The 27,689-nt window shown below is 42.1% G+C and overlaps 1 protein-coding gene across 4 annotated transcripts; it reads left to right on the plus strand.

Moving 5' to 3' along the window:
- Positions 1-26,703, plus strand: sgsm3 (small G protein signaling modulator 3). 4 transcript variants are annotated; one of them, XM_080723899.1, is made up of 21 exons: positions 1-138; positions 7,644-7,733; positions 8,593-8,681; positions 9,317-9,380; positions 10,945-11,156; positions 11,760-11,867; positions 12,350-12,493; positions 13,036-13,231; positions 14,840-14,985; positions 15,861-16,094; positions 16,538-16,720; positions 18,623-18,784; positions 18,897-18,951; positions 19,220-19,269; positions 19,476-19,628; positions 20,122-20,192; positions 20,402-20,450; positions 20,650-20,735; positions 21,673-21,795; positions 22,382-22,442; positions 23,878-26,703. In XM_080723899.1, exons 2-21 carry the CDS (start codon positions 7,727-7,729, stop codon positions 23,959-23,961), a joined length of 2,277 nt encoding a protein of 758 aa, XP_080580025.1. In that variant the 5' UTR covers positions 1-138; positions 7,644-7,726; the 3' UTR covers positions 23,962-26,703. The 4 variants fall into 4 exon arrangements, with proteins under 4 accessions (XP_080580025.1, XP_080580026.1, XP_080580024.1 ...); XM_080723900.1 differs by having other exon boundaries at positions 8,596-8,681; XM_080723898.1 differs by having other exon boundaries at positions 40-142.
- Positions 26,704-27,689: the final 986 nt, after the last annotated feature.

Below are 27,689 nucleotides of genomic sequence, written 5' to 3' on the forward strand. Positions count from 1 at the left end.
CAGCAGCAGGTGCATGACGCAAAACACAGAGAGAAGCCAGCGAAAATAGAACGGGGAAAGATGCGATAGGAAACTTACCTTTTATTTATCTGCAAAGAAGCCAAAAGCAACGCCTCGTTACGACACAATGATGACACGGTAGGTAAGTAGGCTAGCATGCTATCGTCGCACAATATGCATTGAATATTCAACCGGGGTTGCTGTGAAATGTTAGCATCGGTGGCTAACAGCTGATGTCTCGTTGTCAATAATCCTCATATCTATCCAGGATGCTTACTTTAATATTACCTATCATCTCAAGTGTATGTAGGACATTTGGCATTGAAACAAACAACGTGGACGAATTGCAACCGGCATGCATTGCATAATAGTTCTTTGCTTTTTCTAGTCGCATTATAATTATGCCAGAAAATGGCATCATTCGCATACATAATTAGGGTGATCCCTCCCTGCGATAACACAGTACAGTGTGTCATTACAACCTACAAGAACTCAGGTTGTCAGAGGGGCCCTAACATCTCACATACTGTAAGTGTAATACAGTGAACAACATGACATGTGGGAAGAGTATTGCCTCCTCACTGTGTGTGTGTGTGTGTGTGTGTGTGTGTGTGTGTGTGTGTGTGTGTGTGTGTGTGTGTTTTTTTTGGGGGGTGGGATTACAGTTTATCCTGATTGCTAAATCACTTTGAATTAAACTATGTTTCACTTTTAGTCGTGACCATAACCTAAATGAGTGCAATAGGCTGTACTCACTGTGTGTGTGTGTGTGTGTGTGTGTGTGTGTGTGTGTGTGTGTGTGTGTGTACACTTCTGCTTTGGCAATGTAAACATATGTTTTCTCATGCCAATGAAGCCAATTGAATTGAATTGTGTGGGCATAAGGAGGAATATAATTGCCATGACAGGAGTCCTCTAGCCCAAAACTTTGCCACACCCTGTATGCCCACAAGTTTAAGTACCTGTTGCAGCTTCCAAAGTTGGAACTGCAGCAGCTTTACTGATGCCAAACAAACACCCGTTGTTGCATAGCAGATGCAGCGTAACGCTGATTGAAAGCCAAATGTAGGCAGTTTTAAGTCTTTGCCAAAGCTTTGCCCTACAGTTCCACACACTTCATTTTGGGAAGATGTGGCATTAAAGGTTGCAGTAGATTAGAGATTATCATGATTGATTATGTGTGACGTTATAGAGTAGATCATGTATTCGTTGATTATATTAATTTCTAGGTCTTTATGATGATACTAATACTTGATAGTTATGAGTCGAGAGGTCTTCAGTAGGCCTCAGTCTTGTTATGGTACAGCTCGTTCCAGAGGCCTTGAAGCCACACAGTATAACTCTAGTGTCTGACCATTATTCTTGGCAGAACTACCTTACCTCTGCCCAGAGTGTTAATTGTACTTCTGTCCATGATATCATGTTACATAAACTTGACCACCACCACCTAATATAATTGTCTTGTCTCCTCAATTGTCTTGTCTCCTCGTAATCTCACTGCATTTCCTTGTTTCCCCAAATGAACGCTACTTCGCAACAGCGGGAAACAAGGAAACAGGGGGAAAAAGGAAATGCATTGCGATTCCGTGACAAGCTGGAGTAAAACACTTCTTTATTGTAAAATATGGACTGACACATCCAGAGGAGGTTGCGAATAGATAGAGAACACTTGGACCAAGGAGGGAAGCACTTTATATTTTGGATTTGTGCATTCAAGCAGTTACAGGACCAAACAGCCTCATCAACAGGCCTCCCCCTCTCGCCGTTGTAAGTTTCCAATGTCCCATCGTGCATTGCGCAGAAGTTGTGCGGCAGTGCCGGCGTCGCAGCCGAGAGTGATCAACAAGCTCACAACAGTTGCATCTGCGACGTGACGTGAGCTTGTATGTCTGCTGTTCTCCGGATGTGTCCCACACATCATTCTACAGTAAATTCTCTTGGAAACAGGTGGATAAAGAGTTATAATTTATGGCTACTACTGTAGCGAAGAGAGGAATGCCAGCAAATAAGAAAATATTGGGGTAGCACCTTTAATGCCACAGCTTCCCAAAATTAAATGTGTGGAACTGTAGGGCAAAGACTTAAAACTGCCTACATTTGGCTTTCAATCAGCATTGCGCTGCATCTATTATGCAACAAACAGAGGTGTTTGGCATCAGTAAAGCTGCAACAGGTGTTCCTCTACAGGAGTAACTTATAATGTATGGCTACCACAGTAGCACATGTCTGTGTGTGAATGAGTCTGTAAAAGTGATTGTGGCGCGTGCCTGCGTGTGTGTGTGTGTGTGTGTGTGTGTGCGCGCGCACACACACGTGTGACTTAGTGTTCCAATGATCATTATTCATGGGAAGGCCCTCAGTTCTGCACAGCAGAGTTTTCTCACACAAGAGGGAAACATGAGTCATCATTGACGTCGCCACTGTGAGGGCCATCTGAAGGAACAGCTGGCATGGGACCGATTTGGGAGCAAACAAATTAGTGTATTGTTTATGCACACAGATCAATACACAGATGGATACAGACACCCTGGAGTATCTTGACACCATAACACTCTTCCCATTTTATCATAAATAGCAACGGACTGGGTTTTGGCGTCTCAGGGAAATGTCACACTCAAATAAACGTCCACAATGGGATTTCTTGAGCTTTGTTTAATGGCGTCAGGGTGTTGGCCAGCATGTGCAAACATGGGTCACCCGAGTCTCACCTGAGCAGAGTGGACCAGGCCCTCTTTGTAGTCATGCAACTAGGAGGTGGGCAGTTTTCCTTATCGTAAACACACGGTCTGGCACAAAGTAAACAGGTGGTGCTTGATTTGTAAGGGTCCTGTGGGTTTGTGACACAGTGGCCCCATTTAGAGCTGTTTCATCTTAGAATGTATCCCTGTTTGTTTGTTGTAGATATCATTAATGTGAATTATATTTGCTCTTTGCTTGCCTTTAACCCATTTAGGCCTAAACCTATAGTTAGGCCTAAATCAGAAATTAGCCTACAAAAACAAATATGTTGCTACATACTCTACATGTACTGTAAGCCCCTCCCATACACTAAAATGTGTACCCAGTCCCTGCCTGAATGAGTTAAAATACGGTATGTAAATTTCCTGGTATACACATTTCTATCTGTTTCTCCTTCCCCCTGATATGTCAGACTCGGTTTTAAAAATGGTTGTTTATCTCTGTATGTGTAACATAACTATATGTTAAGTGTATGTTTGTGTTTTGAGGATAATCCTGGCCCATGCTCTTGCTTAGACTTTTCTGGAGAAAGTCTTCTGGGTGAAGAGCTGTCTTCACCACGTCTTTTGGACGATAGCGCAGCCATTTGCAGCAGTGTTGTCCAGAGTCCAGACAATGTCAAGAATCAAGATAGTTTGTTGGATCAGGGTTCAAGGAGGTTTTCTGTCATCTTGACTTCCTAGGCAGCTGATTACGCTGTTGGCTGATTGTGCCTCAGAATCCCCGCTCGCCTCACCTCACCGGCTTCACATAGGCAGAGCTGTGAGACGGCTGGCAGTCCTCCAAGCCTCAAATTGATTTCCCTTCTCTCTTTAAAGTCCCAAATTCCTCTTCAGAGATGCTGCAAGCCTGCTGCTGTAATGAATCACTCCTAGGCGAGGCTGCCCGCCTGCTGGCTTGCTGCTTTGGCGTGCTAAGATTATAAAGCCATTGTGGCTGCCTGTGTGTATGTTTGTGTGTGTTATTTATCAGTCATTGCACAGCATGCCTTGCTAGTTACTTGCTAACAGTGTCCCCTGTTGCCGTATTGTGAGCTTTTCTTGACAGAGCTGCACTCCTGCTGTTTTCTGTTGAGGGGAGGGGGAGGCAGGTGGTCTGAGAATCCTTTGCTGTGACATTGTTGCCATGGAGACAGAAATGCATGACTGAGTTTATTTGTTGTTTAAAGCTAACATAATAAACACTGCACTGCAACCAATGCATAGTACATTAAGAATCACAGTGAGGAAAACAGATGGAAATACAATAAAGCCCAAGGGCTTATTTCAATTGTGGGTCCTCTAGTCTGTAACCACAAGATAAACACAAAACAATAACATAATAGGACAGCAAGCAAAGACGATACACTTAGTAGTTACGGTATGTCAGTGTTGTCATGTTGCACACATGTTTTCTTGGTCATAGAACATTTGTAACTTAATGCTTCATGCCTTTTTTTAAAGGGATATATATATATATATATATTTTTTTTTTTTTTTTTTTTTTTCATATCAATTACTCACCCCTTGGAGGCTGGAATTAATGGATGTTTGTTTGTTTGTTTTGGTTGCATTTCTAAGCCAATAATTTGATGACCAACAGTGGTTCCCTATGGAGACACAAAGAGTCTCCTGAGTCCTGACTCCTCACATTATTGGCATAGGAATGTGAGAAAAACAAAAATATCAAAGTCATTTTGGGGGTGAACTATTCCTTTAAGGCCACTTAAACATACTCTGTGAAACACTGAATTTAATATTTGTGGGCATTCCACAGCTGTATGATGTGTTTGTCTATTAGGCTTTTAAATCAAGAGCATATGTAGTTGTAGAGCTTTAGTGTCTCTTATTAGTGCAATAAGTATTTTGTTATCAAATGTGTAAGTGAGCAGCATCTTAGGTTCTTCTACCATCATCAACCAGTTAAGCTTTTTAAAATGTGCAGGACCGACTTGTATACATTGGATGGACATTTAAAAAGGTTTCAGCCAACCTGGATGTACAACTAAACGTTGACCAGGTCATTGTACCACTTTGACTGTTGGTTTGCTGGGCAACATGGTCTTTAGTTGACCGATACCAATATGGGAAAAAAAGAAAAAGGGGGCAATAAAAGTGTGTGTGTGTGTGTGTGTGTGTGTGTGTGTGTGTGTGTGTGTGTGTGTGTGTGTGTGTGTGTGTGTGTGTGTGTGTGTGTGTGTGTGTGTGTGTGTGTGTGTGTGTGTGTGTGTGTGTGTGTGTGTGTGTGTGTGTGTGTGTGTGTGTGTGTGTGTGTGTGTGTGTGTGTGTGTGTGTGTGTGTGTGTGTGTGTGCCTGCGTGCGTGCCTAAGTTTGCACAAATACTCAAGTCATGCATGCAAAGCAGCGCACGTTATGCAACCTAGTGAACCTACTGTTTCACTTGAGGTTCACAAATAGCATAATACCCACTGTTGCTAGGGGACAACTCAAACTAGTCCTTTTATTGTCAGAGTAATAACAGAAGCTCTGTAAGTTAAGTTTTATGAGACTGCAGAGACCACATTGAGTGTGTTAGTACGTCATTATCCCCCTCACCAATGCAAATCATCCAGTGGTGATTGACCAACTGAACTGTAGGGATCCATGGTCCTTTTGGCAACAGACTTGATGGTGACTAAAATGCTATCTACACTTACAATGCTTGCTAGCAGTGCACACAAGACTGTTTCAGGCAAGCTGTGAATATAAATAATATATTATTTTTTAATTCTGAGCACTAGCCTGTATTTAGTGTTACATCACCAAAGGGCCATTTGGCAGCAATGTAGCAGGCCTTTGCACTCTATGGAATGGCAAGCACCAACTTCAGAATAGAACGTAGCGTAGACCTGTGTGTTTGCTTATAGCTGACAACATAAGCAATTAAAGTTCAATTAACTCAAACTTAACATGAATTATTAAGTAGCCACTGGCCAGCTCGCTTGTTTTTTTTGTTTTTTTTTAATCTGGAAATGTTTATTTCAGCTCTAAGCCATTGACCATAAGCATATCTATTCATCCAGAACGGCTGTTGTCAAAATTGTATGCAGTCAATATATAGGCTACAATAATTTGTCACTGGGATAATGCACAGTGGTGGTTTTGTGAATTGTACCTATACCTGCAATGTACATTGAGCATCATTGACCCACCTGACCACCCTGTTCACATTTCAGCCCAAAAAAAGATTCTAGACCTCATGTGGAACTGGAAGCTAGATTGTCTGAATTTTCACCCCTTGTATCATGCACTGTGTTGACCCCCCAGTGCATAATGTGTAACCTACAGTAGGTTCCATGTATCTGCATGTCAATTACTGTAAAATCACTCAGTGACATGTGCTTGTGTGTCCCGGCCTTTTCCTGCTGCCATTCTCTCTCCGTTACTACTTATTGTATGCTTGCATCATGTTGCCCTGGCAGACACCTTGTAAATGCCAGTTGGCATTTACAAGGTGGTAAATGTCTCAAAAGAAGAGCAGGGAGAAAAAAATACAACCACTCCAATTGTAGAAGTTATATATTTGTATTATCACTCTACCATACATTGCATATTGGACAAAACAACATTTATTCATTTTCAAAAGCGACATAGTGCCAATTTAAACTCTAGAGCTATTGAAAAAATTATCCCAGAAACTGACAACAATTACATTAGCCCAGTAAATTAAAATGTCCATGGTGGAAAACTAACCAATTTTCGTTCAATCTGTGGTAAACAGGTTTTATTTTTGTGTTGGGAAGTGGCTTAGATGTAAACTTTTTGATTAGCTTAAACATCCATGAGAAACACTTATGTGTTTGTCCAACCTCTTTAAGGCTAGTCTTTTAAGACAAACCATGAATTGTTGCCCCAAGTCCTTTCCACAATAAGGAACCTGTTATTCACTTCCACTCGTCAGGCAAGACACCAAATCTGCTTCCTGCACATTGAATACTGCTGCGCAGTACTACCAGCTTTATTAACAAAGTCAAAAGGCTTTATGCTGTTTAGAAAATTCAAGGGATCTTTGCAATTGGACTAATACACAGAGTTTGGGGTTTTAAGCTTCTGCCAGTCGCTTGCATATTATTATGGCTCATTTATTGGACTTTCCCCACAAATGTCCCCATGCTACTTCCGTGAGCAGCTGTGTCATGAGTTGAGCCTGGAAGAGCCAAGACAAATAATTGTTTGTGTTGCATATGTGAAACAGTGTAAAAACAGGCCTAAAGGCATAATGACTCCTTTATTAGTTTAGCCTAGATCTGTGATCTAATCAGGGAAACAGAACAAACAAGTAAATGGGGCATTCTGTAGGAATAAGAATGCTGCCTAATGAAACTGCGAGACATGTTTTCTAGAATAATACTTACTTACCAGTAAGACTCCCTAATCGGGAGATATATTTAGAAACTTTGATATAGATTCTCACACACGCACACACACACACACACACACACACACACACACACACACACACACACACACACACACACACACACACACACACACAGTTAAGTGAAGCAGTTATCCTACTGCTGCTGTACAGACTCCCTCATTATCTGTACAGTTGATTTCTCTAGTCTACAGTGTCTTTGTGTGTTTCTTCTTGTCCTGAGTTTTCTTCTTGTCCTGAGTTCAACTCGGGGAACATAGCTTCCATGTCTTATCTCCAAAAATGCAATTCTAGTGGAGTGTTCATGGTCTTTTTTCTTTTTGTGTTTTTAATTCATTTTCAGGGTATTCTCAGGGTATTCAGGGTATTCCATGATAAGGTGGGGGATAATTCCATCTGCAGAATGGATGCACACACATGCAATCGACGCGCCGAGCAGGATTTAACAAATATTTTCAATGTGTCAACTAGCCAGATCATGCCAGTTGCTGACAAACCAGCACTCATCGGTGTATTTCCCCCTTGTCCACTCTTTTCTGTCTCTACAGAGCGGCTGCTATCTGTTGACCTCCTTACTCCAGAGCGGCCACACTCTCTTTGTACAGCCGCTGTTCACTCTCCTCCCAACAGCATGTCAGGTAAAGACTGAGGCTACATTCTGTGTATTTTATACATTACCATTCCTGCTAATGATCAGTTGTGTTTGCTTCCAAAATCCACATCAAAGTTGTGCTGCATAAAATTTCATAAACCTGATGGCGACACATTTCTTGTGCACACTCCAGTAGGCCATAGAAGTACAAGTCGATCGAACTAGAAAGAATGCAAGCACAACTGTCACAAATAATCAACCTTTTTACAGAGTGTGCAAGAGTTCAATATCGGCCAAAGAATGCCAGCAGTCACGGAAGTGTCCTTCAGTTACTTTTAATTCAGATAAGGCACAACAGGTAAATGACAAACACGTTTCAGCCGAAGCTTTCCTCAGAGTGATAAACATGATGATTATCACGCTGTGGAATGCTTTGACATTTGAAGGCTTTGCCTTATATGCCTTATCCACAAGTTTCCTATGTCCCATGAGCCCTTGCGTGAAAGGTGGGTATCACTTCCTGCTCCTCAGCCGTTTCATTCTGACTGCTGTGAGCCTGTGGCCTGTCACACCTGAATCACTCCAAGTTTGGTGTATTGTTGAATCAGCTGTGTGGAGGAAGTGGAGCTCACATTTTTCCCCAGCTCACTGGGAAACTTGTGGATAGTACCTGAATGCACGCTATCCTGAGTGCTGACTTTCTGTTGCTGACTGGTTTTCTTTACATTACGTTACAGTTTTGCTCTTTAAATGAATGTCCACCTTTTAAAAAAATAAGAGAATTCACAAACAGTATGACCTATGGTATGACCTCTCTGTGATAGTGTTCCACGTACTTTGTGTGTGTACTCCATCACTTCTGTGTATACCGTACCTCTGAAGTCTCATTGGCCTTTGCTTCTCAGCAGGTAGCTACACTCCGGCCCCTGGGGGCCCCTTCTCAGCCCTCACCCCCAGCATGTGGCCCCAGGACATCTTGGCCAAGTACCATCAGGTGAGGCTGGGATTTATTTAGATGTGTGAGGGCCGTCCTTTTACATTGGCCTATTACAGCGCCACCAGGAGGCGTTTTACTTACGTATTACCTATTACTTAGTATTTACGTATTACTTTGATATAACAGATTTTGACCAATCATCACGCAAAACGGTACACATTATTGTGATCAAGACGGATCTGTCTGATTTTTCATATTCCATCCTGATTGGCTAAGATTATCTTCTACTACCCGGCCAGGCGGCTTTTCCTCAGGCTCAGCCAAATGTTATTTTTTGTGTGTAATAACAACTGAAGGTTTTCCTGTCTACTTTGTGCAATAATTCTTACCTAGAAGTCAAAAGGCCATGATGAGATGGAATTATATAACCAATTATCATCCCTCACTGTTGTTGACAATAATGTTTGATGCTTTGGCTTTAAAGTGCCGTTTCTGCTTGTGTTATTTCGGTACATGCCTGAACATCACAATATTTCATTGTTTCTCCCTGAGCTTTGCTACAGTATATCTTCAGTTGTCACATTGTGATTTAGATCTTGTGCATGGCTCCCAAGAGCTGCCATGGACATTTTCAACAGGGATAGGACTATTTGAAAGTGGTATGTCTTTTTGTGTTCTGTCTTGTCCTACAGAAGGATCCCGAGGAGGAACTAAAGTTACATTATGATGAATTTGGCTTCAAAATGTACAGTGAAGGTAAAAAAAGAAAAAACACACACACACACACACACACACACACACACACACACACAATGCTTTCACTCAATTTCCATGGCTAATGTATCTTTCACGTTAAAGCCGCGAACAGAGTCGGGTCCGCGGTGGAAAGCTATCCACCGCGGTGTAGTCTTTTTGCGCGTTAACGTTGTAGTTTTATGACTCAAAAAGACTACACCGCACTACACCGCGGTGGATAGCCTTCCACCGCAGACCCGACTCTGTTCGAGGCTTAAGGGGTAAATAAACACGGTACCTTTTTGGCGTATGTGAATAATGTGTTACATGCGACGCGGAGTCCCATGGCTGAAATTCAATTGAGCCATTTCTCAAGATGACTCTCGCTGATGGACATCTTCTGTGTTCAACAAGGGCAGCGATACACTACCTACCTACAGTACCACCTGCACACAGTCTGACAGTGATTTAGAGATGTGATTCTCAACCTGTGAGGATATTGCAAGTGGGACCCCATATAATTGTAAAACATTGTTAAAAAAAAAAAATCTTTAAAACCTTGCCAAATGTGTTATAGGAACATAAAGTACACTGCATTGGTTCCATTGATCCAAGCTGGAACACAATTGATGATTGATCATTAAAATAAACGTGCTCTGAAAATGCACTCATCTGACCACTGAAGTTAAGTGGTCAGCTGGGCTGTTTTCAAGTGGGTTTTGATCCAGAAAGGGTCGAGAACCATCGATTTAGAGAGTTGATTTTATAAGCTTGGGTAATTGTCTTGACAGCTGATCGGTGGCTTTTATATTTCAGATTTATGACTGCATATGTAAATACAGCTGTTTACTGTATACTCAAACACAAATTATTTGCTTAAAAACTCTGCCTTTCCACATCCATCAGTTTCAAATCTTAGCTCAGCTGGGTAAATTTGTCATGTCGAGAGAGCAAAAATATGTTTATCTCCTTGGGTCTCTTGCGTGATTGTACTCCATGGCAATCCTTTGGAATTTCTTAGATTTTCTTTTGTATATTTATGGAAAAAAAAGTAGGAAAAAAATAATAATCAAGGAACCCATATAAATATGTCTGGGAACCAGTGTTTTTTGTGTCAGTATATGCATGAAATTAAGAAATCCCACCTGCTTGCACTGCTTATAAAACACATAACCAGTATACTCTCTTCCCATGTAGGCCTGTCACAATCATTACATAATCGTCTAATCGCAATTATTTGACATAATCGCAATTATTTTGTCATAACCGTCATAATCGTTTCCATGTTGAAAAATGTTCATATATTTCATATATTTTCAAACATGTTCAAAAATAGTGGAAATAGCAGATCTACAAGGTCGCGGTGTGTTGTGGGCTTGTAGATCGGCTATTTCCACTATCAATGTTCAAATATGTCATTCATTTCTTTGTCATATCTGCCATGTGCAACTTCAAAGCCTACAAGCCAAACAGAAATGTAATTGTCAACGACAAAAACACAATGAAATTGTTAATCACAATTATTTGAGTGACAATTAATTGTCCTGTAAAATGGCATAATCTATTTCCCATGTGCGCGTGTCAGATGGTGATGAGCCTAGGGGATGGCTGGGCGCTGATGGCTCTCCGCAGCGTGAGGACCCCCAGCAGCGCCTGCGCTGGCAGGCCCACCTGGAGTTCACCCACAACCACGCAGTGGGCGACCTCACCTGGGAGCTCATCGCCCCCGTCCTGCCACGCTCCGAGCGCCTGCGCTCGCTGGTGCTCGGTGGCATACCACACAGCATGAGGCCGCAGGTGGGCTCATCCAGACCAGTGTTGGTTTTGAACGGCAAATTTTGATTTGGTTTTAGCATCTGATGCCTGATTTTACGCTTGGTTGCATGCTGAAAATAGCCGCCGCTCACAACGTGTTGCAGCGCAACGCGTTGTGAGCTTGTATAACTGCTATTTTCCGACCGCAACCAAACATAAAATGACTTGTCTTTTAGTTCTACTGTTTTGAGAGTTGTTGTGTTGCCCTATGTTACCACCTACCGGTCGGGAACTATTATTGAAAAGACCCATATCTGTGTTATGTAATAAATATGCGACCAAGCTAAAGAGTTACCGTCTGATATCCCTTAACAAGTCGTTAATGTTCCTGGTACTACCATGACACTACCAGTGACTGAATTGTCAGTGTATTTAGTCTTAGTTTTAGTCATCATATTTTAGTTTTTGTCGTTTTCGTCAGTGAAAAAAGGTAGTCTACGAACTTTTTTGTCATAGTTCTAGTCAATGAAATCAACAATGACTCAGGCACAGTAGGGCAAGGCCCTTTGTATTTTGCAACAAACAACACAGACTCATTTCTTTACATCTCTGGATTGAAATGATTGAAATTGTTCTCCCTGCTAGTTATGGATGCGGCTGTCTGGGGCTCTGCAGAAGAAAAGAACCTCTGAGATTTCTTACAGAGAGATCATCAAGAACAGCTCCAACGATGACAACACAACAGCCAAACAGGTCTTACACGCACGCACTCACTCATGCGCACACACATACATGCGCACACACACAGTTTATATAAAGAGCTATAGGATCTTGTAGTAGCAGAAACTCACAAGCTGACTTTGACATTCGTGGTTGCAGTAAACATTTCCAATGGTAACCGCAAGCTTCACTAATCGAAGATGTCGCTTTTGCACTTCTTGGGATTCTGGGTAGTGTAGTTTGTGTTCTTGAGTTGGAAGGATTTTTTATGAGGGCTAACATTTATTAGTGTTATTTATTCGGCCAATAGGAGCTGATTTGCCAGACCTCCAAATTTGCTAGGTCTCTCTAGAAGTCAAAACACATTCCATTTATCAGCCTAACAAATCAACGCTGGCCAAACAAAACACCATTAGCATTATAGATCAAACACTTCTCTCCCTTTCCTAGTTGGTGCCTGCAGTTTTCAACTATCTGATGTTGTTTTTGTTTGTCTGTTCCTTCCCCCTCCTCAGATAGAGAAGGACCTGTTGCGGACAATGCCGTCCAATGCATGTTTCTGCAGCATGACCAGTGTGGGAGTGCCCAGGTTGAGGCGGGTTCTCAGAGGCCTGGCGTGGCTCTATCCAGACATAGGCTACTGTCAGGGCACTGGCATGGTGAGGACTGACCACACACAATCTTTAATGGGCCTCGTTGCTGATTTTCAAATCGTACATAACACTTCCCAGTGCTTGCTCTGTGACTAGGCGATTTTACATGTCCTCACAATAGAATGATATGGATTCAGGTGTAAAAACAAATTGCCATTTAACCCATTAAAACTGGGAAAAATAATCTGTGTCACTTTACATTTTAATCACTTTAACCGTTATTTTATAATTTGGCCATTTAAAAATGGCTGCTCTACAAGCTCAGCTTGTAAATCTGCTATTTTTGAAAAATGTTGAAAATGTGTGCAAATCTTTGAGTATAACGTTTTTAAAGCAAACATTTTTAACTCAAATCTTTGCTTCTGGGGGTCCCTGAAACAAATTATTATGAGATGGTCGGCCAAATACATAATTGTGGGGGTCCTTGACACGTTTGAAAACCACTGACATACTGTAGAAAAACACACGTTTTGCGTTAATGGGTTAAGTCGCCATCCACGCACACTTCTAACTCACTCACCCACCCTCTCTCTCTCTGTGTCTGTCAGGTGGTGTCATGCTTGCTGCTCTTCCTGGAGGAGGAGGATGTGATGTGGATGATGTGCGCGCTGATCGAAGACCTCCTGCCCCCCTCCTACTTCTCGTCCACGCTGCTGGGCGTGCAGACGGACCAGAGGGTCCTGCGCCAGCTCATTGTGCAGTACCTGCCCGCCCTCGACCGCCTCCTGCAGGATCACGACATCGGTAAGGCCTTTCACAATTATTATTATAATCGTCTAAGCGCAATTATTTGATATAATCGCAATTATTTGAAATAATCGCAATTATTTGAAATAATCGCCATAATCGTTTTCATGTTGAAGATTTTTCATATTTTTAAACGTTTTCATTTTTTATATTTAGGTTATGTGTCATAGCTGCCATGTGCAACTTAAAAGCCTACAAGCCAAACGGAAATGTAATTATCAACCACAAAAACACAATGAAATCGATCTAACAGCCCTAGACATCGGTAAAGGGTGCAGTGTTGAGAAACCAGAAAGAAGTAAGGAAGCTCCTCTCACAGAACCGGTCTGTCCCCAGCCGCGGTCCTGCAGGAATATCATGTTCTATTTTATTTACATTTTGGCAGTTCTCTGCTTTTATTCATACAGGACAGTGAACATTGTCAAAGTGTAATAAAGATTCAAATGGATCCACAACAAAATCAATATACAAATAAAATGCAACTCATCTTTAAAGGACAAGGGTTCATATTTTAGATAGTCATAAGCGAGATGAGTGTTAAAATGTTTTCATTTACTTCTTTCTATTGTTTTAACGATTTTGATTTGCATGCCCCCAGGTTGGGCATGCATGCCAAGTGCCTAAATATGTATTTTTAGACACAATAAGCCCATTCCCAAGATGCACCGCAATCTTTCATTTCATGGGCAGATGTGACTTATGGGGGCTGGTGTAAATAGTAACAAAGAAATTGCCGGCTTATTGTGTCTAAAAAGACATATTTAGCCACTTGTACGCATGCCCCCACCCACTGAAATCAAAATACTAAAATCGCTAAAACAATAGAAAGCAGTAAATTAAAACATTTTAACGCTTATCTTATCTTTTCTTTTCTCTAATTACAATCTAAAATATGAACCCTTGTGGTAAAAAAAACTAAGTTGTCCCTTAACCAAAAGCAGTGACATAAAAACAAAAAACCTAGACTGCAAAAGCTTGGTTTATCTTGGTCATCAGTCTGGATTTTGGAACGGCCATTGGATTTCTTCTTGAAGGGAGATCCTCCGGCTGTGGGAGACTCATAGGGGGAGAAAACTTCCTCAGAGTATTTAAGAGCTAGACCATTTTATAGGCTGTTTTGAAGGTGATATGTTTAGGATTTGAGTTTAAGATTTTAATTAAGGGGCATCCAATGACAGGAGTAGACATTTACTGACTTCATCTTGGCAGGGAACACACCAGAAGCTGTTAAGTTACACACACCAGGGCTCCTGACGTGTGTTGTATATTAGATGATAAGTGTGTTGGTTTAGTCCATTATTATCCAATCAAGTTCCACTGAGGAGGGGGATTGGTGTAATCACCTGGTGGCGTGTTTGCCTGGAGTTAAAAGCCTGCATATCATCAACCCCCCCGGTACATGATTGGATACCACTGGTTAAACCTTTAGATGTGTAGGAGGGGGACTGATTACTGGCATACAGACCCCACTGCAGAGAGATGAGCTTGAGGTGAAATGAGGGTAAAGGATATTTAATCAGTCTGGCTTTTCAGGAGATCATCACAGCTTGCTGTATTCCACTCACGGCTCCCTACATCCATCTCTCTGTCTCTCTGCTTCCACAGAACTGTCACTGATCACCCTCCACTGGTTCCTGACATCATTTGCCAGTGTGGTGGACATCCGTCTGCTGTTGAGGATCTGGGACCTGCTGTTCTACCAGGGCTCCCTGGTGCTCTTCCAGGTCACACTGGGCATGCTCAAGATCAAGGTGTGCTTGCATGACACCACCACACATAGGGCTGTCACAATTATTACATAATCGTCTAATCGTGATTATTTGACATTATCGCAATTATTTTGTCATAATCGTCATAATCGTGAATGTTGAAAAATGTCAGAAATAGTGGAAATAGCAGATCTACAACGCGTCGCATCGCGACGCGTTGAGAGCTTGTAGATCGGCTATTTCCACTATCAATGTTATTTTTTAAGTAGTAAGTTGTCAAATATGTCAGTAATGTATTTGTATATTTAGGTTATGTGTCATATCTACCATGCAACTTCAAAGCCTAAAAGCCAAACAGAAATGTAATTATCAACGACAAATACACAATTAAATCGTTAATCGCCAATTATTTGAGTGACAATTAATCGTCATGTAAAATGTCATATCGTGACAGCCCTAGCCACACACTTACCCCCCCCCCCCCCCCCCCCCAATTGTTGACGGGCTGATTCCAGAGGCTCTGTCGACTACATGGAAAACAAATAATATGGACCTCACTCAAACCTTTATTTTTTTTTTGACACTGTACATTTGCACACAAATTTGTCCTTATCCATTTTAACTATTAGGACTAGTGGGTGCTACGAGATAGCTCCCGCTTGTCAGATTGCCTCTCTACCCATTCAGCGTACTGCTACAAATGTGAGCATCACAGATTCAGCATTCAGCATTTAATTGTTGTTTTCGCAATAAGACAGTAATACAGTTTGGAACCGCTCGCGACACAAGTAGATGAAGCAGGCTAGGATATTTCCCTAGAGAGACTGCAAAGCTTTCTAATACTATCTAACATTTTATCGCCATGTATACAATATAACCATCCCAAGTAATGACCCTCCCCCCCTGCCTCCACTCAGGAAGAAGAGCTGGTATCATCAGAGAACTCTGCGTCCATCTTCAACACGCTGTCGGACCTGCCCAGCCAGCTGCGAGACGGACCTGCGGTGCTGGGCGAGGCCATGAGGCTTGCAGGTTCGCTGTCTCAGGAAACCCTGGAGGCTCACCGCCACAAGCACCAGGCCTACATCCTCAACGAGCAGGCGCAGCTCAACAATGGAAACAACGGGACAATCAACACCAACCTCAACAAGGTCAGTCACTGTCGTCATCAGGAAGTAGGCGCTCTTGAACACCCAACTATTCTCGTTGCGACACATTGTGAGCTTAAAGATCTGCTATTTCTGGCAAAGATATATGGTGTAGAAGAAGTACAGAGCCAACTCTGGTCCGTGTCACCAAGTATTGAGGGTTAAATGGTTAGAATATGCATACATGCATGACATGTATGTAGATGGTAAGTCTAAATGATCAACTCTTGAAAGGTCAAGCCATAATTTCCTCAGTTTAGAAGATTGTTACAAAAATCTTCTTTGTGTTCACGTTCAAGGACTCTGTGTATCTAGGGCATATTCTATATTCCAGGTTGCCATTTTGCATTATGTTTTGTAAATGCGTTTGCCTTGGGGGTAGAAAAAGAACATAAATGACAAATTATTTATGAAACCTTTTCAATGAATACTTGCCTTGTGCGCAGGTGGTCAGGAGACAGTCCCTGCGAAGGAAGTCCACCCTCAGCTCCCTGCTGTGGGGCGAGGACGAGGCGGAGGCCCTGAAGTCCAAGAACATCAAGCAGACAGAGCTGGTGGCCGCCCTCCGGGAGGCCATCGGCAGCACTGCTGAGCACTTCCACTGCCTGGACCCGCGCCACTGCAACACCGTGAGTTCAAGGCTGCACGTGCACGTCTCTTTAAGCCCTATATACTGTACTATTTCAACAAAAAGCTCACAATGCATCACCTCACGATGTGTTGTGAGCGCCTAGATCTGTTATTTAATACTTGCGCAAGCAGAGCGTGCAAGCATGTAATCGGCTGGGTATGAATGTAGCCCTGAAATGGCTAGGATTCTGGGTATGTATGTAACTACAGCCAATGAGGGACCAGCATTCCTGGTGATGCCACTGGTGATCAGCAGAGTTTGGTATATAAGAGCGTTCTTGGTAATGTCTTTAACAGCCATGTCAGCCAATGAGGCCAGCATGGCACACCTAGTGGCGCACTCTGCTTGTGCACAATTTGGCCATGTGTGCATGTGTGGCCTACTTGTGCGTGAGGCGCAAGTTGGCACCTCGACAGAGTGCAGTCTAGTTTTCACTATTTTTATTAAAGACACATTCCCCTCCCCCATAATAGGTACAGAGTAAATATGATATTATATATCTATCAGATAGTCAACATTTCCCAGATGAGAATGCATGTATGTAATTCAGTGTGTCCAAAAGCAGGGATAAAACATAGTGTATGACCACCGGCGATAAAAATGAATGACCGCGGGGGGCCTGCTCACACACACACCATCACTCAGCTGCCGAGCAGATAGCTGAGTTGCATCTACACCCCAACAGGCTTTTTTTTCCTTCTTTTTTTTCTTTTTACGGCTTGGAGTTTATGCTCTGTCTCCTAGGAGTTGGAAGCAATCAGTGAGTCATTCTAATGCGGCAGAGTGCAAGGTAGAATGGAGTTGACAATATATAATGGCACAATCGAGCCCCACAGCCTCCCTCAGCTGTTTGTTACAGTATATATATATATATATATATGTATGAATTCATGAGAGTTAGTCGATCCTGCAGTTTAGCCGCTGGTGTATGTGTAGTTAACCCCCTGTGTGATCACAGGTTTATGGCTAGAACCGTCACCAGTTTGAATCCCTGGACCAGTTGGGAAAAGCCTTATGTAAGGCAATAAACCCCACAAATGAGGCCCCAGTGGAACTGCTCACTGCTGGCCAGCTGTAGAAGATTGCTGTGGTTAGAATGGTTTGGTTATGTCCAATGTTTGAATGTGCGTATATGTCAGAGGTGTACAGCGGGGTATTCATTAATTGCTATAGATTTTAAACCGCAATTTTCTTTGTGATTTTATTTTTATTTTGTCTGCATCCCTGAATCCCAGGACATGAAAATGTACAGATTGGATTAAAGGATAAGTCCCGGACTAAATTGTTAGTTAGCTTGCTAAATACATTTGTCTAAATCTGTCCATCTAATCGAAATCAATCTGCCTATCTTGGGGGGGTCCGCTGGCCTAGTGGTCCAGGTGCATACCACATATAGGCTCTAGCCAGCCTGACGGCGCGTCCTGGGTTCGAATCCCGAACCTAACGAACTTTGCTGCATGTCAATCCCCATCTCTCTCTCCCTGTTTCCTGGCATATCTTCACTGTAACGCTATCAATAAAAAAAGAAAAAGCGGCCTATCTCATCTAACTAAATCTATTCTATAAATTATAGATCACACTTTCCTTTAATGTCACTGTCACTGTATGATTTACCAAATAGTTTTCTTAAATATGGTGTTGCAACATTATGCTGTTCAGCTAGTTGCCATCAGTTAAGACAAGAGTATACCAGTATCGCCGTCTAGTGGCTTCAACCTTAGTTAGACTTCTTCTGTAAGTTCTGTTACATTTATTAGTTTTTCCTAAGAAAGTTGTTTTTATTTTGTTGCCATTTTGTAAAGCGACTTTGAGTACTCAGAAATTGTACGTATTATTATTACTGTCCATTCTGTCCATTATTAATGACCACTGGACTTTGGACTGTCTCTTTCTGTCTCAGTCACAGGAGCTGACTCCTGACTACTCCATGGAGAGCCACCAGCGGGACCACGAGAACTTCCTGGTGGTGTCACGTAACCGACGGCGACGGGCCAAGGCCCTGCTGGACTTTGAGCGCCATGACGACGACGAGCTGGGCTTCAGGAAGAATGACATCATCACCGTGAGTGACAACCCATTCAACTGGGGACTAGCATTGTCTTAGACACACACACACACACACCTGTCTTTAACTCAAAATCTTAAAATCTCTTTGTTGTGTTGTTCCATTTCAGCTCATCTCACAGAAGGATGAACACTGCTGGGTGGGAGAGCTCAATGGCCTTAGAGGTGACAATTATCCCAATGACCAAACACACATGCTACTATACCAGTGGTTCTCAAACGTTTTTATTTATTTCAGGGACCCCATAACTCTTGAGTTTACAAACAGGTCCATTTGTACCAATTTGCACACTCTGAGTTACATGGGCTACATGGGCTCGTTGAGAGGGTCCATTTGGACCCTCTCAACGAGCCCATAGGGTCCCTGAACCGACTGATATAAATTCACACAGCTCATTATAAATGATGTGTGTGTGATCTTGTTTGACCACAGGTTGGTTTCCAGCCAAGTTTGTGGAGATCCTTGATGAAAGGAGCAAGGAGGTAGGCTATGTGATATTTTTGGATATGCTTGAAGTGGGGTGAGGGGGGATTAAATACAGAAATGTGATCTTGGGGTGTGTTGATGAAGCCCTGGGTATTGAATTTGATGATTGATTGGAATCAAATGGAAGCTTACACTTCGGCGTCCATTTAGTTCCATGTATACACTCTATTATACACTCTTGATTGGTCCACTTTGTCTCCAGTACTCGTTAGCAGGTGATGACTCTGTGACGGAGGCAGTGAATGACCTGGCCAGAGGAACCCTGTGTCCTGCCCTCAAGGCCATCTTCCTGCACGGCCTCAAGAAGCCGTCCATCCTGGGGGGGCCCTGCCACCCCTGGCTCTTCATAGAGGAGGTATCCTGACCTGACCCTGTTAATGAATACACACTCAATCATTACTATCAGAATATAGAGCTATTTAGCCAAACAGTTAGTTTAGCTAAATGAAAATCACTTAACTCTACCCTGTAATGTGCTAGTTGGGTTATAATCGTTTTGCTGCAAGCTACACGCATTATAATGATGCAACTGTGTGACAATATTCAAGGTTATGTTCAATATGTTGGCTAGTTGTCACCCTTCTGTATGCATAATAGCATAGCAAGCAATATTATGCTTACAAACGTAAGTGTTATCACTATCCCATTTAATACATAATATCTTACTCAAACATCAATCATCAGCACCCTAGAAATGTATGTCTAGAAATACCCCTGTACAAGGTTACTATATGAAAGTTATTTGGCATTGTTAACACATGTTAGTAACATTTTACTCCTAACAGTAAAGAAGAATCATTTAGTTTCTCCTCTAAGTTAAGTTAATGTGCTTTCTGCTCTTCTGTCAGGCCGCCAGCAGGGAGGTGGAGAGGGACTTCAACTCTGTCTACTCCAGACTGGTGCTGTGTAAAACCTACAGGTCTGACTCACATACACTACACCGAAAATAGCAGATCTGCAAGCTCAACGCATCACGCTGCGGCGCATCGTGAGCTTGTAGATCGGCTACTTTAGGCGCCGATCCGCTGCTAAGTTTAACTCGGGCTTCAGGCAGTACTCACACTCGTAATTTTTCTGCTCTCCGTGTTCCTGTCATAATGAATGATTCCATCTCTGCTCTTTCTGCAGGTTAGATGAAGATGGGAAGGTGCTGACGCCAGAGGAGTTACTCTACAGAGTAAGTATTGGTGAAAGCTTAGATTACTTCCACTGTCAACTCAATACGAGTTGTATTGTAAAGTCCACAGTAAAGGGGGGAAACGCTTTAATGGACATGCTGACTGAGCTTTTATGCAAGTCTGGGGCATAAGGCCCATACAAGTGGTTGTGTGTTGTCAGTAGCCTGTGATTGAGCGCCCTCTGTCTGCCCCTGTCAGGCGGTGCAGTCGGTGAATATGAGTCACGACTTGGCACACGCCCAGATGGACGTCAAGTTCCGCTCACTCATCTGCGTGGGCCTCAAGTGAGTTACACCCACACCCCACACACACACACACACACACACACACACACACACACACACACACACATTTGAATGCTGTTATTTGAATCTTCTAAGTAAATTATTCAGCATGACATTCAAATACAAAGGTCCCACATACATTTACATACTGGTACAAAGCATATATCATACTTTTCCACACAGCCTGGCCACAAAATGTATAGACTCGTTTCACAGCAGACATTTAAACACAGCTGAAGGTAATTAATTAATTGTTAATTGTAAACATTAATTGTGCACTGTGCTTCAGTTAAATGTTTTACTGTATGCCAGCTGTACAGTTAAAATAACCTCTGGCACCCACAAACCGCTACATGAAACAAACTCACGGCTAATCAATATTATTTAGCCTGGAATCCGGCCTGCTACGCTACAGTATGTTCGGTGGATTTGTTCAGTCACTTCGGTTCTCAGTCTAGCAAGCCTGCATTTGGCTTGTATTTTCACTCGTTTGGTATGTCCCGCCTCCCTTGGAGATAGGAGCCTTGCCAGACTGAGAGGCGAAGTGACAAAACAAATCGACCAAACGTAGCGTTGCAGCGAACCTTCAGCTGTGTTTATCTGTCATAATGTTAGCCATGAAAATAGTTTGTTAGGGCCGATTTAATAGAAACAGGATTTTTTGGGGGGCAGTGTTGTGTTCACAAATCACAGAAGTGTGCAGGAACAATCTAGAACCAAAAAACTGTCTGTTCTTATTAGCCTCATTGCTAGAGTTGATCAACATGCAGTTTGTTAATGTGGAAAATGTGCACTGAAGAGACCCCCCACCTACCACCACCCATGGAACTCATTTGCTTAGAAACAAGGCAAACAATGCAAATGAACAAAAGCACGCTGTTCTGTCCCTCTGCTGACCCGTGCACCTCAACCCCACCCCCCAATGTGACCCCACCAGTGAGCAGGTGCTCCACCTGTGGCTGGAGGTGCTGTGCTCCAGCATGCCGGCCGTGGAGAAGTGGTATCACCCGTGGTCCTTCCTCCGCAGCCCAGGCTGGGTGCAGATCAAGTGTGAGCTCAGGTAAAAAAGAAAAACACGCACACACGTACATACATACTGTATATATGCTGCTGCTTTATTATGTTTATACTTTTAAAATATACTATAGGGTCACTGAAGAAGAAGGAAATTTAAATCTCAAACCTGTCACCTTTGGTCATTTTTACCATAGATAAACCATACCAAGATTTAAGTGAAAGTAATGCAAGTAATGCATATTTGTATATTTTTAATTAACTCATTAACTGATCTACTTGGTTTGTGTTTCTTAAGCTGTGGGCAGTTCAGAAACAATGGCTTCCATTATAGCATGGTAACACTTTTCAGTATAGAAAGCCTGTAATTTCTATAAGAAGAAAAAAACACACACACTTGAAAACACGCCTTTGGCGGTGTGGGCTTTGGAAAAAATTGGCAGTACATGAGTAGTTTAACTAAACGTGTAGTGTAGTCGTAGACTGAGGTGTGTTACAGTTTAGAATCAGGATCAACTAGATTGTTTGCTTATCCTTCCCCAACGTCTAGGTTACTCATATTCCATCAGTTACAGCAGATAAGCGGTTTAAGCTTCTAAACGGTGTCCGTTGTGTTGCTGTTGTGTCCTCAGGGTCCTGTCCAAGTTCGCCTTCAGTCTGTCCCAAGACTGTGAGCTGCCTGACAAGAAGGAGGTGAGCCCAGATGATCTTACGCACACACACACGCACGCACACAATACGCCTAATATTTAGGCATTTTAGCAGACGCATCCAGAGTGACTAACAATAAGCAATACACCAAATGCATAGAAATAGTCATCTAAAAACATACAGTAGGTAGACCAAGAGAATCATCAATCTACGGTAGAATAACCAAAAAATAATTCAATAATCCGTACAACGAAGTTATACACACTATGACTATAGGATGGCAGGTCAACAATGACCTGGCAGACTATATAACGCACGCACGCATGCACACACGCACACACACACACACACACACACACACACACAGTACAGTACAGTAGATACAACGCATGAATAAACGTGTGGCTCTACTGTTTCAGAGGTCTGCTGTTCTGAAAGCAGAGGTTGTGGACGTGCTGGTTGAACACCACCTGTTTAGTTGGGATCTCTAGGTGAACTGGTCACAGGTCAGACTGTACAGTAGATGACTGTAGCTGCCATCTAATGCTGCCTCATTAGTCTATACCTTTTATTAGTCCGCCTGTACCAGTGTTTCCCAAACACATCTTTTATCCCATTTTAACATGAACTAAAAAAGAAAATCCAAACATTTTCACTGATACAAATAATTCACATTTGTCAATTATTTTCAAAAATAGTGAAAACCGTTTCCTATACTGTAATTGCGAGCTTGTAGATATGCTATTTTCACTCTTTTTGAAATGGGGTTTAAGTGATTAATTCGTAATGCACTTTTGTACCTTTGGGTCCGGAGAGACGCAACATTTCTCCTTTGGGTCTCGAGCTGAAATGTTTGGGAAACCCTGAACCCCTTTTCCTCAATTAGGTTTCATCTAGTTTGAATGAACTGCTCAAGCAAAGCTTTGAAATGTAACTTTTGATCTTGTAAGGAGAACAAGGGCAGGTTGCAGAAAGCAAGTTTCACACTCAACAGGTCCTTTCCTAGTCGCATAGCTAGAGGATGTAAGATCTACTATAAATTAAATGACTGCATTGCCGAAAGCAATCCAAAGACAACAGGGTTGGTCTTCCGTATTGGGGTGGCCGGGGGCAGCGATATGATTGGTTGGTTTGCAAAGCACTAGGCGTAAGTCTGTGAACAGCAATTCTTACTGCTATTGACCATAATTATTCACCTGGCGGCCATTTTTGAAATTTGCATTGAAAACTGTACCTACATAGGGTGGCAACTAGGGTGGCAATTCATTGTCAATGGCTATTTTATTTACCAAGTAGTTTCTATATGCTACAGCATGGCACACAGCCAATCCCTCCCTTCCATGTTGGATTAGCTCAGTGTCAATCTGAGTTCCCAGAGGTCCTTTTTTTCACCACTAGGGGGGCAGATAGCTCAGTATTAGATTAGTTTGTAAATTCCCTCTTGTCAACATCTCTTTATTCTTTGTTTCCCTTCTAGGAGAAGGAGCAGAGGCCATTGAAGGAGGGGGTGCAGGACATGCTGGTGAAGCATCACCTCTTCAGCTGGGACATTGACGGCTAGACACACACACACACACACACACACACACACACACACACACACACACACACACACACACCAGGGTTCCCACGGTCATGAAATTCCTGGAAATATTTTGAAATTAGATTTTTTTTTTTCAGTACTGGAAAAGTTTTGGAATTGATCAAGGGTCCTGGAAGGTCCTGGAAAAAATAGCTATGCATTGTCTTTGGTTATTGCTTTTGTTAATACCTCTGAAATGACAAATTAAACATTGGCCAAATTGTCAAATATTAGAGTCACAAATTGTGAAAATAGCAGATCTACATGCTCACAACGCCTCACGTTGCGAGGCGTGGTGAGCGTGTAGATCGGCTATTTTCACAATAAAACCGTGTTATACAAAATTCCTCAACTCTTAGTGCTTGTCAGGGTGCCGGGGTCCCCAGTTCAAATATGATTTCGGGGGTCACAGCCTGAAAAGGTTGAGAACCACTGGCATACACTACCTGTCTTTGGGCATTGCACATAGGAGTAAGCGACCTGTTATTGAGCTGAATTATTGTTATATAGTCCTGGAAATTGGGTTAAATATTCTGGAAAAGTTTTGGAAATTAATTGGTAAAAATGTGTGGGAACCCTGACACACACACACACACATACACACACACACACACACACACACACACACACACACACACACACAGAGTACTTGCATAGACAAATATACCTCCATCCCTAATCCCTAATGCTCATATCCTTAAAACCCTTGCCATTCCCATCCGGGACTGCATCGCTGTAGGCCTACATGCTCAAGCCATTCTACAGACATGGTGACATTATGATCAGCCAGAGAAGGTAGCACCCCTTGCAGCATAGACTTGAGCTCTATATTGCAGCTACTGTCCACTGGTCAATGTTATTTATTTTGACCATGCTCATTCATTCATACTAAACTGTCAGGGATTTTGGGTTGCTTCTTTTCACATTAGACTGTGACTCGGACCACATTGGAAAATGACGATACTTCTTTTTTCTTTTTCTTTGCAACATTCCTCTGGTTTGCATGGACTTGTGTGCACTTTTGGAGTTTGGTTTTGCTTATAGCCAGTGTGCGAGTTTTCACTATACAGTAAAAACTAATTTGTATAGTACTACTTACATAACATGGTCTATATTCCATGGGAATGCAGCATTCTGCAGTCAATCAGGAAGTATTTCTTTTCAGTAGGAGCTAACTACTAAGGGCTGTCAGCCTTCCATGCACATTCATGAGTGCATGGGCATAGAAGGATCGAGCAGTATAGGTCATTTTCTTGAACTGCCTTTGTCTATACGTAGCTGAAAGACACTTGGCCTTTGACAAATTCCACGTTGACCCACACATTTCCAAATGTAGTAGAACAGAACATTCCAAAACATGGAGCAAGTGTATACAGCTCCAAGATGCTCTCAATGTTAAAGTGGGAACGACACTCCTTCCCACTGGAAGCACCAACGAGTGCTACTGCATTTTATTGTTAACTCACATGCCAAGTAAAAGCCTTTCCCTAGTTTTATTGGTATTGGTATGTGTGTGTTAAATGACAACTGAGCATGAGCGATGGTAGTAAACACTACTGTACAGTATCTACACATGTATGACATTTATGTACTGTAAATGCCACAGCCACCACTTGAGTGTTCTGAGAAGATCTCCTTTTTGTGTCATTAGGTCTCAAAGAAATGTTACATTAATGTATGTTGAATGGCGTTTTCAGTACATACTGTATGGAGAGTACATATCCAGAGTGTACTCTTCTGATGCAGTCAAACAAGGACACCGTTTTCCTTTTCATGTTTCCACACATATTTTGTCTTAGCTGCTAGAAAAATGACGGCAGATTTATACTTGGGCGCGGCGGTGCTGTGAACCAAATATAGCAGAACTACAAAATGATGTGTATTATAAAGATATATTTGTAGTACAGCACACTGAGCTCCAGCAAATCCAAATGAGTCTTTGTGTATTATGCTGTATAATTTATGATTACCGTGAATATGGCATTGCCCAAATTAGAAATTTCAGATTTTGAGTTATTCTATATACCCACGCAGTCTTGTTGACATCTCCCTGTGTTGACAAGGATTTTCAAACGGTCCCCAGCTAATACCCCAAACCAGCTACTATTGGATAGGAGGGAGTTCACTCCACCTAGCCACCTAAAACTGAGTTCTTGGGTGTTTCACAAACTACCAACTACCCACACCCATTTTGCAACTATTCTATGTTGCAATATCCTTGATTCTTGGTATTCAAATGTTACTTTAATTTGTTGAAAAGCTGTAAATCTCAGAGGTCTAATTTTGGCCCATTGCTCTTGCTACCAATCTGAGATCATGCAGTTGGAAAATGTGTTTGTTACTAAAGACTTCAAAGGCAATTAGTTCCACCAGCGGCTAAGCTTGACACAAGATACTTTGGGTGTGCCATCGAAAGGTTATTAACAAATTACCATGACATTTCCAAAAGTTTGTTTTTGTGTATATATTTTATATAATAACTTTTCCACTGTAGGAAAATGCATTTGTTAATTTCATTTTTTTTCTTTTTTTTTTTTTTTACTATGTAAGTATAAATCAGATTATATCTACTGTCAGAAAATGTCAGTTGAAAGATTATATTGATCTCTATTCACAAGGTGAAAAGGGTGTTTATCCAACCAACAGATGTCACTTGTCACTCCTGTTCATGTACTATTATGAAAAGATTGAGGAAAGTGCTATATTTCTGGACCCAAAGAATCACATTGTATGTACAGTATACTGTATTAAACTACTATAAAGATTATGATTATTGACAGAGAAATGTGCCCGCTGTCCCCGATCATTTTTACGAACGTCTATGCTTTCACCTCGGCAAAGAAATTCATGCAGTACTTGTATAATTCAGATGGCAATTAAAATTTGCATTCAACATTTCAAGAGAAGTAGAGCTCGTTGGGATGAAAGACAAAGCAATAGGTTAAGTCAATAAAGCCTGTTTATTCATGGCAAACTTTTCAGAGGCAAAGTGTATTGAACATGTAAACAACAACGGCCCATAACGGATAAGGGAGAACTAGATATTCAAACGGCACTGCATGTATTAACGACCATGAGTAACTGCTGGAGTAACATCGTCATGTGCTGTATTCTGCGTTACGTCAAATACCGTCACCACGTGGTTCTGTAACTGGAGAGAGTGATGCTTTAAGCTAGAGGAGATGCAGTTGGGAATATAAGACCACAAGTGAGCCGGAAGTACGGAAGATGGATTACTTGGAAGGCCATCCTGGAGATGTATTATGGTGAATAAATAATTATAAAATCTAATAGCTTATATTTTCACATCTACAATTTCTTAAACCACTATTATGTGCCTTCTGCTACATTCGCTGTGATTTTCCTTTCCACACTTTGGGTCCCCCCCCCCCCCCCATTCACAACACAACTATATTACATAATGCAGTATATAAATATTACATGGACCTGTTTTGCATTGCTGAGACCAAGGGAATGTATGGGTGGGGGTCCACTTATAGCTGCTCAGATTGGTCCACGACCTTCAATGTAATGTTTTGGGATATCGGCCTCCATCACTGCCAACTGGCCTAAGAGACGCGTTGGATCATGCTGTGGGCTTGATTCCAAACCAAAGAAAAATACCCTCTTCCCTTTTGTTCTTGTTAAATGGGTGGAGTCCTGTAAAAATGAAATAACGTAAATCATTGTCAGTAAGTGGCAACCTC

The sequence above is a fragment of the Nannobrachium achirus genome (assembly GCF_963921795.1).
Source record: "Nannobrachium achirus genome assembly, chromosome: 4".
In the NCBI taxonomy this organism is placed as follows: Eukaryota; Metazoa; Chordata; class Actinopteri; order Myctophiformes; family Myctophidae; genus Nannobrachium; species Nannobrachium achirus.

Coding starts and splice junctions, on each gene's coding strand:
- sgsm3 (XM_080723899.1), top strand. Junction 9,381..10,944: donor CTTCAAAATGTACAGTGAAG/GTAAAAAAAGAA, acceptor TGCGCGTGTCAG/ATGGTGATGAGCCTAGGGGA. Junction 11,868..12,349: donor ACAACACAACAGCCAAACAG/GTCTTACACGCA, acceptor CCCCCTCCTCAG/ATAGAGAAGGACCTGTTGCG.